This window comes from Neopelma chrysocephalum, unplaced genomic scaffold, assembly GCF_003984885.1.
Source record: "Neopelma chrysocephalum unplaced genomic scaffold, ASM398488v2 Primary Assembly neopelma1_99, whole genome shotgun sequence".
Taxonomy (NCBI): domain Eukaryota; kingdom Metazoa; phylum Chordata; class Aves; order Passeriformes; family Pipridae; genus Neopelma; species Neopelma chrysocephalum.
The window spans coordinates 266,147-282,980 of record NW_020897762.1 but is presented as its reverse complement, the minus strand read 5'-3'; the positions used below and the strand labels follow the sequence as shown (position 1 = coordinate 282,980).

At 43.0% G+C, this 16,834-nt stretch overlaps 1 protein-coding gene across 3 annotated transcripts; it reads right to left on the bottom strand.

The window, feature by feature from the left end:
- Positions 1-6: 6 nt before the first annotated feature.
- On the bottom strand, positions 7-16,631 carry B3GNT2 (UDP-GlcNAc:betaGal beta-1,3-N-acetylglucosaminyltransferase 2). 3 transcript variants are annotated; one of them, XM_027694949.1, is made up of 2 exons: positions 16,493-16,631; positions 7-1,985 (listed from the first exon to the last, which is right to left on the bottom strand). In XM_027694949.1, exon 2 carries the CDS (start codon positions 1,974-1,976, stop codon positions 783-785), a length of 1,194 nt encoding a protein of 397 aa, XP_027550750.1. In that variant the 5' UTR covers positions 1,977-1,985; positions 16,493-16,631; the 3' UTR covers positions 7-782. The 3 variants fall into 3 exon arrangements, with proteins under 3 accessions (XP_027550750.1, XP_027550749.1, XP_027550751.1); XM_027694948.1 differs by lacking the exon at positions 16,493-16,631 and adding an exon at positions 15,642-15,934; XM_027694950.1 differs by lacking the exon at positions 16,493-16,631 and adding an exon at positions 15,138-15,269.
- Positions 16,632-16,834: the final 203 nt, after the last annotated feature.

Sequence of the window (16,834 nt, the reverse complement as noted above, 5' to 3'; positions counted from 1 at the left end):
CCAAACAGGAAACAAGGATTGACCAGAGTAGCTTTTCACATAAATAATATAAGCAATAAGTCATCTTTAGTAACCAAGTTTGAGGCAGGGACCAGACCTAACTGTACCTACTGCCCAGCTCCAAACAAAGTCTGTTCTTTTTCCTTATATATTGAGCTCTTATGGGGTGTTTCAAGGAGTATTATGCTTTTTTTATTAAAAAAAAAAAAGGCATCATCTAATAAAAGGGTAAATCCTTCAGACACAGATATACTTTGCACGAAAAATTCTAAGTAAACGAGAAAATACTGTTTCAGGGTGCAAAAGGACTGAAAACTATACATTAAAACAAAATCTGAAAGTTAAAGTCTTGTAAATGTTTCATACCTAAAGATAAAATTACATTCCTCCAATTTGTGTATTTTCAATTTACAGTGGTTTCCACACACGAACACTACTCAAGGAAAAATTATCTTCCACCAACACAATTAATGAAAAATGCATTGCAGTAGGCAATCCCTGTTTCCAATACAGCTAACCAGTCACTGACAGCTAGTTATATCCTCAAAGTCTCTTTTAAAATTAAGACAAATATTGAAACATAACGACCATCAGGACAGTGGAAAAGTCAGGACCAAGTCTTCAAGCCATCCCTTCAAATTTTAGTATTATTCTCATTTTCGAAAGTACAGGAAAAAAGTTTAGGGAGAAAATTCAACTATTAAACAGAGCTTCAGTGATCCACCAAGGAAGTCAGACCCAAACCTGGAAAGTTATTTGGACTTGGACTTACGCACATTACTTTAACAATTTAAGTGTGGATCTTGCAACTGTGTCCAGATCTTAATCATCTCTTGAGGTTTTCTACTATGTACTAACATTAAGTTTGTGTAGGAACATATGTTATTTCTGTATTTCTCTTCAATATCAAACGTTTTGAAGCCTTTGTGTTTTTCAGGAGCAAGCCCAAGCTTCTGAAGGCACATTCCAGTATAAACATCATCAATAGGGTAGAGGAGTACCTGGTCAGATGCATTATTCAGTCTTAATGCCAGATCACCAGAGTACAGAAACCCGCCACCTCCCGCATACGGAGGGTATGAACCTTCATAAACACTCTCTGGGATGTAGTACTTCAATTTTTTTTCTCTGTGAGGTCCAGCATCTTTGATCACGTCACCTATAAATAAGTCTTTGGCTTTTTCCTTTGATAAGCTCTTCAAGTAATCCAGGATCTGATGGGTATTCACAAAAACATCATCATCACCCTTAAAAATAAACTGGACGTTCGTGCAGCTGCTGCTGACCCACTTCAGAAACAGCACCTCTTTCAGAGTCAGGTTGAAGAAAGTATCTCTGTAGTTCCAGAGGAGAATGTCTTGGTGGGTTTCACTCTCAAATTTCAGCATGTGTGAAAGATCGGGAAAATGATCCTCTGGTGGGGTCTGTCCAAGCAAGAAGACCCTTTTGACTATCACATCCCCTGATTCAATTTCCTTGCCCCAGGATTCCCTAATTGCTTGCCTTCTATCAAAATGGGGTATAAGTGACTTAATAGCCAGCAGCAGAAAAGGTTTATGTTTGCACTTGTTTGGCTGATCCATTACTAATGAATAATTTCTACACCTCAAATAAAGTAGAAAGTCTTTGAATCTGTCTGGCAGGTTTGCAAAGTCACTGACCTCTGAAGACACCCAAGGGTCAGGGTCACAGGAACTGAGAGCACTCAAGTTAGAACTCAAGTTCTCTTCCACAGTCATATTGGAAAGCAAGGCCAGAATAGGGTTGTACAGGAGTTCAAGCTTCTGCTGCTGTTTGTTCCAATAAGCTTTGTGAGGGGTATATTTTCTCCAGAATGCGCTACGTGGTATAACAACACGGCCTTTTGCATTCTTCTCTTGGCTGCCGCTTTTTGAGACTTCCACAATCACATAAATAAAAATGTTCACCATCATCAGAATTCCCAGCAGCTTTAATCTTCTGCGTCCAACACTCATTTCTCATATCTAGAAACAAATAAAAGAAGATTTTTAGCCTTCTTCATATCAAGTTCTCGACCTCATAAAAATACAAACTACTTTCAGGTGAACAATATGAAAGTTAGTAGTCTAAAAACAGAGGTTACCTACACCCCCAAAAAAGCCAAACTAATCTGTCTCTAATATATGCACACCTACAGCTCATAGGTGTTTGGGCTCTCATCAGCAAGCTGCTACAAATGCATAGTTTCCATTTGCTACTTAGGAAAGTTACACAGCATTTCACGGGGCACCTAAATCAGCCAGCAGTGTTTGCTTCTTATTTAGATCTCCTTTAAATACTTGACTGTATAATAATTAGAATCCAAGCCCTCAGCTTGGCAAAGGCAGGCAGAGAAAGTTTTTTTCTGCTCGTAAAGTGAGCTGAAGGGTATAGAATAAATTGCTATATGATAAGGTCAGTTATTTTTAAATTAAGTTTCAAGCTTTTATACTTGCACTCTTATATCTTCCAACTACATAACAGGCAGAGCCAAATTTTAAAGCACACAATCATTTTCTGACAATTTCACTTGGCTGCTCCTTGGGAAAGAAGAGAGGCTGACAAAACTTGCCAGCTGCATTGCTGGTATTCAGATCTCAGCAGACAGAGGGGAATGTGAACTTGGATTCATATTTTTTTTCCCTCCAACTGGAAAAGAAATGAATGGCAGCTGAAAGTAGAATTGTAATTATTAGGAAGTTTAAAAAATTTGAAATGAAATAAAAAAGGAGAGGTCTCCCATACTTTGAATTGTTGAATCAAAAGTTCTGTTACCCATCTCCAGTTTTTACTGAGAGAGACAAAATGGATCAATCCCTCTTTCTTCCACAGCTGTCAGGATGACAAGTACAAGGAGCAACATGAAAACAGCATGTTCCTCTAAAGCAGTGCTTATCAAACTGTTTACCAGCCCAGAGGTATATCCATGTACAAGCTACACAAATAATTCAGAATTAATAAGGTCAGCAAGACTACAGTCAAGTCATATATGGAACTCATTGTTGAAGACACTTCCATTTGCCAGGAATATAAATGATTATTGGAAGATCAGAAAAATTTCATAGAAGATTTGTAATCACTGTTACAAGCCCAGCTGTAAACACGGCCTCTGAGGTCCTGAAGTCACAGAGAACAGCAGAGAGGGAGACTTGAAAAGTACACCTTGTACTTGCTGCTGTTTTCATTTTTTTTCCAGCCATCACCAGATGACTGAGCTAGATTGACCCTTGACCTCTTCTGGTTTGATCAGCCTTACTTTCTTTTACTCCTCAACAAGTTAAAAACTAAACTACTAAAAATTTAGTAAGAAAGCAGCAGGTAAATAATCAGCAATCTTTTTTCTCTTATTTGACCTTATTAATCCAAAGGGGGGGGGGTGTATTTCTGAAATAAAAAGCCACTCTCAGAAACAACAGGTTACTCAGAAACAACCCTGTTCTTCCTCACTTACCATCTGCATATTTATCTTTGTATACACTCAGGCCAGACCCACTTTATGTATTATTCTATTCTTAGTCAGCTATGAAGTTCCTGTTCTAATTTTTAAGTAGTTTTCTTCTGTACTTTAAAGACAAAAAACACACTTGTGGTCAGTGCCATCGCTGAAGCCAAACAGCTGAACTGTTACAAAGCACTGGTTGGTCACACAGAGTTCAAAGAAACTTTATCTTCCTCTTTCCAGCTTCCACTAAGAACAGATAATTAAATACTATTTTTCTTCACTTTCCTTCCAGTACAACAAAAATACTGAGGAGGCAGTTGTCCCCTGATTGTACTACTCCATGCAGCTCAGCATGCACATCAGTGCTTATCTACCCTGTCCTCTAAAGCACTTCTCACCAGAGCAACAAATGATGTGGTATCTGACCTATGATCCCGGGACTCCTGAGACAACGGGAATGACATTCTCCCTCCTAGTAACAGCCAGCAAAACTCAGGATTGTCAAGAGCTCAGCCAAAGCTTGATTTTTCAGGATATGCAGCACTAACACAGCTCATCTGTCACAGCCCCCAGCTTACTAAACTGTGAGTATTCAACACCTCTGTAAGTCATCAGGATACTTGACTCTTCTGAACACCAGACACCATTTGCAAACACTTAACAAAATCCTTCAAAACACTGTGACTGCAATCCTCTGCAGCAAATGAGATGGATCCTACGCAGAAAAATCTCCATTTACTATTAGACTTAGTAGAACTTTTCATCAGAAAGTCTGGCAAGGTGACAGTGGTTCCATCACACACAGCACAGGAAATGCTATCAGTCCCACAAGTAAATACTTCCAGCCTCAACCCTGTTCCAAGCTGTGGATCCACAAGCAGCTCAACCACTCTAATCACCTGATCACTCTTGTTGATGGAGACTCTCTCCTCCTCCCTTTCTGACTCCAAGAACTCGGGTCCAACCCCTCCCTCACACTGGCTCTGGTGCTCTGCCAGGCCTCTCCATGAATCAGTTCCCATCACCAACCCAGCAGAAATCCAACCCTGACCAGAGATGCACACCAGGTAAGCACCACAGCAGCTACAGTGGGAGCACAGGGCAGAAGGAAGCAAAGCAGACGCATCTCTCTTCAGCTGGGATGACAGTACATGAAAACTGAGCCTCGGTTCTGGATCCACAATCCCCACCATCCTCCAACAAGAGGCTTTCTGGCACTGTAGCTGTGACAGCATCACACTTAAACCCTGGTGCAGGCAGTCATGTACCGCCAGTCTCTGAACAGACTGTGCAGGTGCAAAGTAAAACATCCAACTTTTCCACCTTCTTCCAAGTCTGACAGAAGCCACAGCCTTTAAACTGCAAATACTTGTATCTACTACTGAGGACAGGAGTTATGATGTATTTTCTAAGTGGGTTGAGTAACATGTCTACATTATCTGACTGCCAAACCCAAGCATTAAAAGTCCATTTATTTACTGGGGTTGACAAAAGATAAGATAACCCTTATTAGCTGCAGGTATTACACCTACCACTCTACTGGTTCAGGAGTAAACTATAAGGAATTTGGCAAAACAACGTTTTAATTCAGCTATCTAACAGATATAACCACTCTTCTTTCTTTGCAGAGGCAAGCTGTAACTGGCACTAAGGCAGACTTGGATCTTACCATGTAACTTCAGTTTGAGGCCTGGTATCCTTTACAGAAGTCGTCCACACAGCACAACTTCTGACACTGTCAGCAACAGTGTGTGAAATAGTGACACTACATTTCTGAAAATAATTTAATTACTTAACACATCACAAGGCATACTCAGTCCTACTAACCTCCTGTGAGATGTATCAGTTCTCCTAAAAGCTCAGTTTTGTTCAATGAGTCAAGAGATTTCCGGATTGAGCAACAACACAGTTTTAGAACGTAAAGATGTTAAGAGCCCCAGGCTGTTATAAAAAGTCTGTGGTATTTCCAGCTTGAAATAACTTGAACACTATTTATTTTTTAACTACACACAGTCATCTCTTTTCCCCTCCCTCAGAGCTTTACACAAGTTCGCTTTTATACAATAGTAATTAAGAAAATCTTAAGAACTGGAAAATACCAAACAGATATCAGCATTCTGCTTCTACAGAAGCACATCATACACAGTGGTTACCACTGAAAACAGCCAATGTTCTCCGTGTTCTTCAAACAGCACAGTCTGAAACAATGTTCCAGTTGGAAGAAAGTTATCAAGGTAACACACTACTCAAAGCAAAGAGTGCAATGAAATTCAGAGCAGTTATATGTTTATTTTAACATTAGTTTTCATTATTTGCATAAACCTGCTTTGAGACATCTTTCAGCATATTATTTAGCTTTGGGAGAAATTCCAATCTTCCAATATTTGAATACCAAAGGACACCAGTGCAACTTGTGCATGGAATCTTAAGACCTGAGTAAATAGCAAGACTAGGAAAGGATGTATTTGTATTTTCCTAAAACACAGTCCAAGGCATAAAGAACTATAAAGAGTTTGAATAAATGCCAAACTAACTTCACATTCTGTTTCCCACTAGTTATCTTCAGCACATTTTTCCTCAAAAGAACCCCAAAAGCAACACCAAAATAATATTGATGTTATTTTCTCTATACACGTTTGCCATACCAGCTATATAATGAACTTTTATCTGTTGTCCTTTCCCCTTCTTTTTGGTCATTTTTGATATTACAGAAACAACAAAAAACCCAAATCGTTTAGTACTTAAAGCTCACAAATAAGAACTTGTGGAGACTTTTTTTGGAGCTATACACCAATGGGATTTGGTGTAAGGTGCAAACCACAGAACATACTCAGTTTTGCACAGACTATAAAGTCACTGTGCACCCCACGCACAAGTGATGGCTCTGAAGTGAAAGAACAAAGCAAGACTCCCCTTGCAGCCTCTTAAACCTCATCCAAGTCACAACCAAAATCAAGCAGAGAGAACGTGTTCCAACAAGGTTCTTCTACAGCACAACCCACAAGTGACAACACTCCTTCACTGGGTCTCATCAAGCCTCCAAATCGCAGGGATCAAGAGTCAGCCTTGATGAGGTGAGCACACCATCCTATAAGCTTGTCAGGAGACAATCAGATTATCGTGGAAGCCAACTCCCCAAGGTGCAATGCACAGACCCTGCAGCTAATATGAAGGGATCTGTGAGCATTTAAGTTTCTCAGACTACCCCCACCACCTGATGCCAGCAGGTTTTCACGTTATGCAGAGTCTTGCTTTTCAAAGCAATCAGATAACGTTTAAAGGCATTGCTCAGAGCAGTTACGTTCCAACGAAACTCCAGAAATTAACTTGCCAAAAGCTAAGTTAACTTCTTGAGTAAACTTCTAAGGGTAGGGAAATCCCTCCTACATTAAAGTTTGTAAAAGCTTAATGAGAATCTAACTCCCTACCCCTAATAGCCTACTTGACTGCTGTCCCGACACCACTAATGTCAGTTTTCAACTGTGGTATTAAGACCTTTCATTTGCTGCTGAATGCCAAGTTCTGAGGATCACAATTCCAGAATCTTCAGAGTAAGTTATATTATGTTCCTGTCACCATTTTCACTAATTTCAGGTGTTCCCCTCCCTCTAGCTCTTCCAGCAGAAAAAGAGAAGCTACCAGAACACGCTATTTAAAACATCTATGAAACCAAGGTTTTGTTGACTTTATATTGCTCTTTAGAAATATTGCAGCAACACAACACCCACAAAGTTTGCATCAAGTTATCTTTTCAAAGTAATTCAACAGTAAAAAATTAGTTTTAACTTCATTTAAACCAGCTTATGTGAAATTCCTGCTTGACAGAACACTTAAGAGATGGAAGAGATACTATAAGATCTCCACCATCTCAAACTGAATACTTCCAACCCCAAACCAAACTGCTCAAGTGCCGAATTCTTCAACTGGAGAGTCATCTATTTTTTCATCCATTTTTAAATGAGAGTCAGCTACCAGCAAATCCTCAGATCATCCCAACCCTATCTTTTAAGTTACTAAAGGTGTCTCTCACAAAAGCTTTGGGTTTACTTAAGACACTTAAATACTGTGCACCTACTGAATTCACTGTAAGTTAGGCCTAAATATTGTCTCTTTAGCTGTTAAAATTAAATTCTTGGATTGGCTGAAAGAATGTTCAGTTTCATATTTGAATTGTTTTAAGTGTTTCTACAGAAGATCAAGGTATATGCAAGAAAAGCCCTTTGGTCATTACGAGAATTATTCTGTAAATGTATATTCCAATTTTTCTACTGGTATAGACTACTTGAGTTTGGTCATGATTTCCTACAGGGATGAAAAAGCAATGGAGCTCCACATGTACAGCACACTTACATAAGGCAATTTAAACCATGGCAGCGTCCCTATAAATCAGTACATCGTGCTGATATCACCATTCTATGCTGGCACACCTACAGGCAACAATAAACATCTATGAAGGTGTTCCTCACTGCACATGAAAAAAAAACCCAAACCAAACAAAAAACTTGTAAACAAAACAAAAAAAAAAATTGGTTTCTTTGTTTATCAGTAAAAAGGGTTTGGGTTGTTGGTTTTAGGTTTGTTTTTTTTTAGTAATTGAGATTTCACGCTGACAACTGTGGGTAAGATCTCAACTCACTATAAAAACAAATACTAAAGAGGGCCCGTGGTAGCAGAAGTGACCTGTTTTTCCCAATTTATTAATACAAAAAAAAGTCATTCTAAGGTCAGTTCAAGCTTTAGAACTATGATATTGTAAATTTGTTAGGAATAACACAGAGTTGCCAGCTTCTGATTTAAGAACTTCAGTTTTTAGTTACCCTTGACAGGCTTCAGCTTGAATGAACAGTTAATTATAAAGAATCAAGATAAGGGGTTTAACCAAGTGTCAGCAGAGAAGTATTTCTTGGAAGAAAATTAATTGCCATTCATCACGACAATCACAAGTTGGGGAAGGTACAGTTCCATGGCAGTTCGAAACAGTTTCAGTCACAGCTGACTCATTCCTGTAATTTATTCCTTCCCCTACAAACTGCGCAGTCCCATCCTACCTTTGCACTGATAGGATTGTGGTGAATCAGTTTGGGAAGCCAGAGGACAAAAAAGCACCTGACAATAAAGCAGCAATTGGTTTTCAGCTGCCTCGTGTCCCTAGATGTGTGATGCACAAACACCAGGAATGGAGCAGGAGAAGAGTGAAGACTCCCATAGCCCAGACCACAGCAGATCCCATTTTTCATCAGCTTAAACTTCCATGTACCAGCACGTCGCTGCTGCAGCCCAACACTTCTGGTCTTGCTCCCACCTTCATCCACAGAGGTCCAACAGGCAGGGCCAGACCCACCATTGGTCCACTAGAAACAAAGAGTTTGGGAAACCTCATCTTTAACGAAATACACCCCAGGGTCTGAATTTCTCTAACACTTTTTGTAAGCAGGTCAGCGGGTTGCCTACTGAACCAGCGTGACCCACCCATTTGTGCTGCTCTTTGTTCAGGGGTTCCTCTCACCCAGAGTGGTATCTGCCCATAATTACTGGAAAGCCAAGGAAGTGGATAATGAAATACCTTCCTCCCAGATTCTTAGTACTCGGACATTCTTAGTACTCGGATCCGTGCTAGTTCTGGTAACACACTGCAAACCTGACTCATGCTTTCAAAGCACATTTAAAGAGATAAAGCCTGCTGGACAGACACACTCTTACTCCTTGCTTTTGTGCTGTATTTGAAATAAAAAAGGTGATTTAATGTACCTATTCAAGAGACGGATGACCATAATTTCCACAGACAAGACATCTCCTCCTGGTATCTCTTCCACTTTTATCTTAAAACCAGTAATTAGTACTGTCTTAACCATATCTCAACCACCTTTATGTCTGCATAGAAAGCATTCATTATTTAGTCAACTAACGAAACCATCCTTCAAGCACCGTACTTCAAGTCATCAAAACTTTACTTTTTCTTAGTCTTCTTGCCCAGGCACAAAACACACTGCTAAAAACTATGTTTCAAAAGCAAGTACAGTGTAACCTGGTATGCCTGTTGAAGTTACTACCTACCCCTGATGACCACTGTCCCTTTGGGTTAAAAATAAACCAACGCTGCTTTTCAATTTGACTTCCACAAGCTGCCACTTTTGCAGTCAGTGGCTGGGTGATGGATACACAGCTGGGACTTCCCAGCCATCTCAAGCCATATTTCCCTGAATGAGGAACTATGCTATGTGGTTGCTCAGAAGGCAATCCAAACCAAATTCATACTGTGAATATTCACGTCAGAATTCTGGGATCTGCCTCTGAACTTACAGAACTGAACTAAACACGTGTTTGAGAATGCAGAACCTACATTTTAAAATGCAAATACATGAAAAATACTTTTGCCTTCAACTGGTTTTGGTTTCAGGTGTAATTAACGAGTACAGTAAAAGTTTTTCATCTTTCTGAATAATTCATTTAAAGTTAAAAAAAAAAATCAGTGGAGTTCACTATCTTCTCTCAAACGTATAAAACCTAAGATACAGATCTCATTCTAGCCTGTCAAGTTTTTGGAAAAGGAAACAATTTCTCCACAGCTTTAGGCAGCTAAAGATGCATATAAATACCAGGAGGATTTTGTAAAAGATCTTTAAGCCGGTTAGGCAGCTACTCCCATTTTTGTTAACAGCAGATAATCATCTAACCCGATTAGAGACTTCTAAATCCAAGCAGTACCTTCTGTACCTGTTACCTGCACACGGATGCAAAGTATCCACTGAGTTTGTGAGTGGTTTAGGTAACCAAATTTAAGCTGTTTTGCAGGTCTTTTAATTGTTTTTATTCAAAAGCAAATCAACAGTAAGTGTGCAAAAGATAGCCTTCCATTACCAGTTTCTAACATTCAAATATCAGATTAAAAAAACCAGAATTGCTCAAGTAAGATAAAACAGCACTAAATTCAGGGTACAGTGCAACATACAGCTGCACCTAAAGAATCCCACCCTTTCCCAGGCCATGAATTCCCACATTTGCATAGCTCACTGTATTGCATTCTGTATAACCCTGAAGATAAGCAAACAGAAAGGCTATTTCTCAATCCACTCAGCTCCTCAATTCAGTTCACAACACAGCTGCACAAACAGCTACACGAGCACAAGAGACCGGGGACACAGACAGCAGCAACTGCTTCAGCCACTCTGCCTCCAAACTGCACCGGGATACAGCAGGATGCTCTCACAGCAGGATGCTCCCGGCAGCAAACCTGGGAGAGGCTGAACGGCCGGAGAATGGCAGGAAGCTGCACATCCCACACACACACCTTGATGGGGCACATCAGCTTTCAATACCATGCTTCTACTGTAAATTCCATGCAGGTATGCACATCCTCTGGTGGTTCATAAACCATCGAGCCACTGAGAATTAACCTTTTACAGAAAAATAAAAATTACTCATTCCCATCCACAAATCAAGATTTCTTGCTCGTTTCATTTAGAGAGCTGACTTTCAAATTAAGTGATTTAGTCAATTCACTCTCAGACCAACTCTTCTGTGAGCTTAAGATGAAGCAGCTGCTAAGTTTCAGAACTTATTTACAAAGACGAACAGAACTAGTTCCAAATTAAGTGCTTTTCAACTCTTACTATTGTATTTCTCTCAAACAACAAAGCTTTCTTAACCAACTGCTGATGGAAACTGTTTCATCAATTCTCCCTTTAAAAAATCTCAGCACCACACCCATCACACAGTGGGATTCTTTTCCTTACTTAAATGCTAATTGCCTCTCATGAGACACCAATTCAATCATTCTTCTGCACAGTTCATCACAAGACAGTTTAATGATCCAGTCTTTTCACTGGGTTTTACACGATCTGGAGACTTGGAGAGGTTTACACAGTCATCTTTTAAATCCTAAAAGGCCCAAGAGAAAGATACAAGCAAAGTGGAAGATCAAGCCCAAGATACCTGTCAGTTCTTCCTATGCAAAAGCAAAATGTGACTGAACAGATCTGACAGTTATTCCCAAAATTCTGGCTAGTGACTTTTTCACTCTGTACTAAAATGACAGGAAGAGCTTGTATTTCATTATATCATCATCATCTTTGTTGCTTTTTTGCTGGTTTCTAAGCACATAAAGTAAGCACATATGCTTACTTACATAAAGGGATACAGCCGTGAAGTAGTAGCAAACTCATCAAAAACATTTAAATATATATTTGTGAGGTCAGCACGTGGCATAACAGGGAGATTACATAAGTAATTTTTGTTAACTGCACTCACAGGCACAAAGTCCTCTCTAAATCAAATGAAGCACTGTCCTGTGCAGGGCCAAGAACTGGACTTGTACGATCCTTGCGGGTCCCTTCCAACTTAATATATATTCTACGATAGGCACTCACCTGAACATAGCCCATGACACACCAGAAACATCAAATGCTAATCCTGTGACTGCCCGTGCACACAACTACAACCACCCAATTTAATTGCTAAGACTCTGGTTAAAAATGTAACTTTACAAACTACCATATAAAAAAATTTGGTGTACCTGAAAAAAAAAATTTAAAACTTTAAATATAAAAAGTAAACAGATGCCTACTTGCTTCAAAATTACTTATACACTTCTACTATAGAGTAATAGAAAATGTAATAAGGAGGCATACTAGGAAAAAAAATCCCAAACCAACAACCTATGAAAGGAACAAAGATGGTTTCAAGCTTTTGAGAGGCGATCAATCCTAATGGCCTTCAAGAAACATTAACATGAAAACTAGACATGTTAAAATGCTCATAATTTTAATGAAATACATATTTCTTTCTATATTCTTCTATATGTGCTTTCTACAAAACCATACCAAAAAAAATTTGTTGCCACAACAAATAAACTCTAGCCAATATCTTCCCCCCATCCTGCCTTTGACCTGTTCTTGGCCAGTTTTAGAAATTATACTGTTTAAGAAGCTTTAAGTGTGTGGCAAACCTGCAAGAAACCCACCACGCTCTACTATGTAGACTGCAAATGCTTCAACTGAAAAAGAAGAAATCAATGGGATTTTTAGAGCAGGGCACATAACCCAGCAAAACACAAAGACCTGGAACTCAACCCTTGTGTTTCTGACACAGCTGCTCAGTCACTTGCCGTCAAAAGGCACCAGTCTGACAGCACACAGAAAAAGTCCATCAGGTAACTAACTCTGAAGTTTCACAAGCTGTCTGAAGCACAGATTTTACAAGATAATCTGACACACATTTGTCAAAAATTAAGTAATCTGCTGAAAAAGAACTAGTTACCGAAGAATCTGGCTGAGGATTTTAATTGACACTGTTCAATCATTTTCCTACCCTTTAGTTAATTTGGAGCAATATGACTATACAGATTTCGGTCAAATGCACACATCAATGACAAGCCATCAATGCTTCTTGACTGTTGTGATAGTGACAACATTGGCTGTGATAGGGGACATATGTTTCAACAGGATCAGCACTGACACGGTCTTTTGTCACCACCATTTGTTCTCCTTCAACTGGATCTACAAAGCCAACAGGAAAAATCACTGTCAGAGTCAGTCCCACTGCAAAAATAGCTGCACCAGGTGGCAGTAAAATGACAATTCCTCATCGTCTAAGCGCTGACAAGTCACCATGGAGGAGCATTCCCCTGAAAGACTTTGCTCTCCAAGGAGTCTGATAGTAGGCTCCTGATAGTAGACTCAAATCCTGCTTTTTTTCCCCTATATATACACTGTGACTTGTTCATGCAGACAATTGCACAGATTTGTCAGCATGCAATACAAAAACACTTTATCCACTTCTCATTTTTTGTCAAACACCACTTTTTTTTTTCTGAGCAAACACTGCCTCTGTGCTGATCTCCTCAGCATCATCTTCATTACCCAGAAGTATTAAAGAATTTCAAGAGGAGCTTCCAGGCAGTAACAATAATTTTTTGGCCACCAACGACATTGTGGAAATGTTGTTTCATTAGAAACAATCTCTAGGGAGAACTGTGAGTTTTACCTATTATGACACAGGGCATCAGACTGCACTCCCAGTCATCTAATGCATGACCTTCAAAACAAGTCCCTTCAGCAGTGTTACCTTGCTGCTGCATCTCGCTTTCCAGCACTTTTCTCATCTTTTAATAGTATGTGGAGAAAAGACATGAGCATAAATCCATAGATGACAAAATTGCTTTAAATAAATTCCAGTTTTTGGCTGGAATATATAGCCACACAACTGTACTGCACAACATCTCGTGCAGAAAGTCACATGTTCAAAGCAAGCAGCAAAACGAGGGGTTCCTTTAAGCCAAAATATTTTGATTCTAACCGACAGCACTGTCTTTTTAGGTATATGACAAACATTCTGTATTTCAATTCACCTCCACGGCAGTACTGCTTTTTAAAGATTCTACTATTGTGTCACGTTGTTCATGGCCCCAGAAAAGAAAAAAAAAAAAAGGAACAAGCAAAACACATTAGAAATTACATCTGCTGAATGAGAAAAGCTGATTCTCTGTTTCGTTTCCTCCACGCATTTCGTAATAATTGGGAGCTAATTCAACTCCTCCAGTAGTCTATCAGGCATTAGGTTGGGTCACTAAGTGACAAGGCAGCCCTTGCCAGCAGCCACCTGAACGAAACACCAACCGTACCACTCACCCGAGAGCCATCTGCTGCCCCCACCCCACCCTCCACACACGCCCTCGGTGACACCACCAGGACCCGACGCCAAAGCGGAACTGCAAAGAAGAACATGAAACCGTTTCAAGCAGCTTAAAGAGAGAACTAAATTCCGCGCTGTCTCTCTGTAAAGACAGGCGAGAAATAGTTTACCAGAAATTTCCTCAAAGGAGAACGCTATAATCATGTTTCCTCAACAACTTTAGGAGTATATATCTAGCATGTAATTTTATGCATCTTCCCGCGTCCAGATGAAATTCTTCTGTGCCCAAACCCACCTTCTCTGTCCAAAATACAAAAACAAAACAACAAAAAACCCCACAAAACACCAAAACAACAACAACAAAACAAAAGAAAAATCACAGGGAAAAAAAACCTCAACTGCACCACGCAAACTCTTAATTTGCATAGTTAAAACTAAACATTAGTGTTTAATAATCAACTCTAAGAGCACTGAGCATTTTGGGAAGCCGGATTAAAGGGTTACTCAAGTAACTTTCACCACGAATTTTTGCAGGATGACTAATGAATTGCGAGCTGCAGTTCAGCCACAATTACAGCGAGTAACCTGAAGTCCCCCACCCCTGACCGGGTACAGTAGGTCTCAGGAAGTTTAAAGGACTAAAAAGCATCATCTCGTGATGGAGCACGTATATTCAGGGCCAATTCTGGCAAAAACGTAATTTTCCCCCTTTCAGCTTCACCGAAGCCCATGTTATAGAGCCACTCAATACCTCAGCACTACACTGTAGCGCAAAATCCCAGGGCTTGGCGGACATTAATAATTAAGCTACTGGGTTGCAGCCCGCTAATGAGCTGAGATGAGCCGACACGAGCCGAGCCCAGGAGCTGTGCGGGTCTCCCCGCTCCGCACCCGGCGGGCGCTGCCCTCCCCTCCAGCCAAGGAGCGGATTGCAGCAGCACCCAGCACTGCAGCACTGGGCTTTCTCCGCGAAAAGCTCACGGCTTCAGCACCAACTCCGCCCTCCCCACGCTTAAATAAATTAAAAAAAAAAAAAAAAAAAAAGGCAAACGACGACAAAACATACGGTGGGGTTGAGCTGGCCTAAGTTTCATCCATGCCAGCAGATCGTGCCTCTTCTTCCCCGCCTTTCCTCTCGCCTGGTTTGGCTGCAACATGTGCCGGGCGCCGGTGCTCCCCGTGCGCCCGCGTGGTGTAACCCCACCCTTCCACCGCCTGTCACCTCCCATTCGGGGGGGGAGGAAAAAAAAAAAACCCAAACCAAAAAACCCCAAGCCCTAAGAAAAAAACCAAAAACAAACAAAACCAAAACATCAAATTCCGAAATTCCGAGTAAATACATGTCTGCGAGCGCTCGCCTTTCCGCCGCCAGCTCACGGCGGTCAGCGCGCAAATAAAGCGAGGGGGCTGCGACGAAGGAAAACCTCGCGACCTGGAAAACCAGGAGAGGTAAAAATTAAGTTAAAAAATTATTTTATTTTTAATTTCTCCCCGCCCTGTCCCTCCTAAGCTCCTCTCGCAGCCCGTAGCCGAATCCCCCCCCCCCCCCCCCAACCTTCCCCGCACGTACCTTGCCCGGCAGCCGCGGGTCTCGGCCGGGGATGTTCCTGCCGCCGCCCCCGCCTCCACCATGCTTTTGTCCGCCCGCGGGGCTGCCCCTCGCCGCGGGGCTCCCACCCCCGGCCCGCCGCCCTGCCCCGGCCCCGCCGGCCCCCGCACCTGAGGGGCGATGCCGGGGCGGCGCCGCGGAGGGGGCTCGTCCCGTCCCGCCGCCGCCTCCTCCTCCTCCCCCGCGGGGACGGGCGCTCACCGCCCGCTCCTCTCTCCCCTCAGGGCCGGCCGCGCCTGAGGTGCGAGAGCCCGCGGCGGGCGGAGCGGGGCCGGGGCGCGGAGCAGGACGCGAGGGGGGAGCGCACCCGCGGCGGGGCGGGGGCGGGCGGGGCCGCGCCCTCCTCACTTGTTGCCCTGTGGCGGAGCCCGGCGCGCGCCTTCCCGCGCGGGCGCGCGCACCGCCCGCCTGCGCCGCCGCCGCCTCCGCCTCCGCTCCCCCCCCCCCACCCCCCAACCCCAGCCAGGCGCCGCCGCGGCCGCACCGCGCGCTGCAGGCGGGGGGCGGGCGGGGGCGAGGCACTGAGCGTCGCGCTCTCGCCGCGGCCCCGCCCACCGGCCCGGTCGGCGGCGCAGCGGGTTGGCGGAGAGCGCGCGGCGCGCGCCCCGCGGGTCCGGGCGGGGCACGTGAGCCGTGGGCGGGCGCGGGGGGCCCCCGCGGTTGCCGGACGGCCGCGTCCCTAAGGAGACGCGCGGGCGGGGGGGCGGAGCTCCCTTCCCCAGCCTGCTCCTTCCCACCACCACCCCCCCACCCTCCCTGGGGCTCCGCGGGGCCGCCCCCGAGCCCAACCGGTAAAACGAGAGGGTATTTACCTCAAAAAACGTGGGGTTTTTTGTTGGACGAGGGAGGGGAAGGAGGTGCCGCCCCGGACATCACCGCGCTGCCGTTCGCCTTTCTGCCGGGCCAGGTGCTGCTCCCTCCCTGTGGAAACAGCCCCGAGCCGGGCACCCTCCTCCTCCCGGGGGGGTGGCCCCGGGTGACACCTCCCTCCTGCTCGGACGGGGTGTTTTGCAGCGAGCTGTGTCTGTGTGGGCATCGCCCTACCTCACCTTATGGCAATTTTGTCTTTTTTTTTGTTTGTTTGTTTCCCCACACGGCATCAACCCCTCATCCATGCTGGAAAATGCCGTTCCACGTGATTTTTTTTTTTCTTC

What these genes read in the sequence shown, in the direction of transcription:
- B3GNT2 (XM_027694949.1), bottom strand. Translation starts at nt 1,976, where the DNA reads ATGAGTGTTGGACGCAGAAGATTAAAGCTGCTGGGAATTCTGATGATG.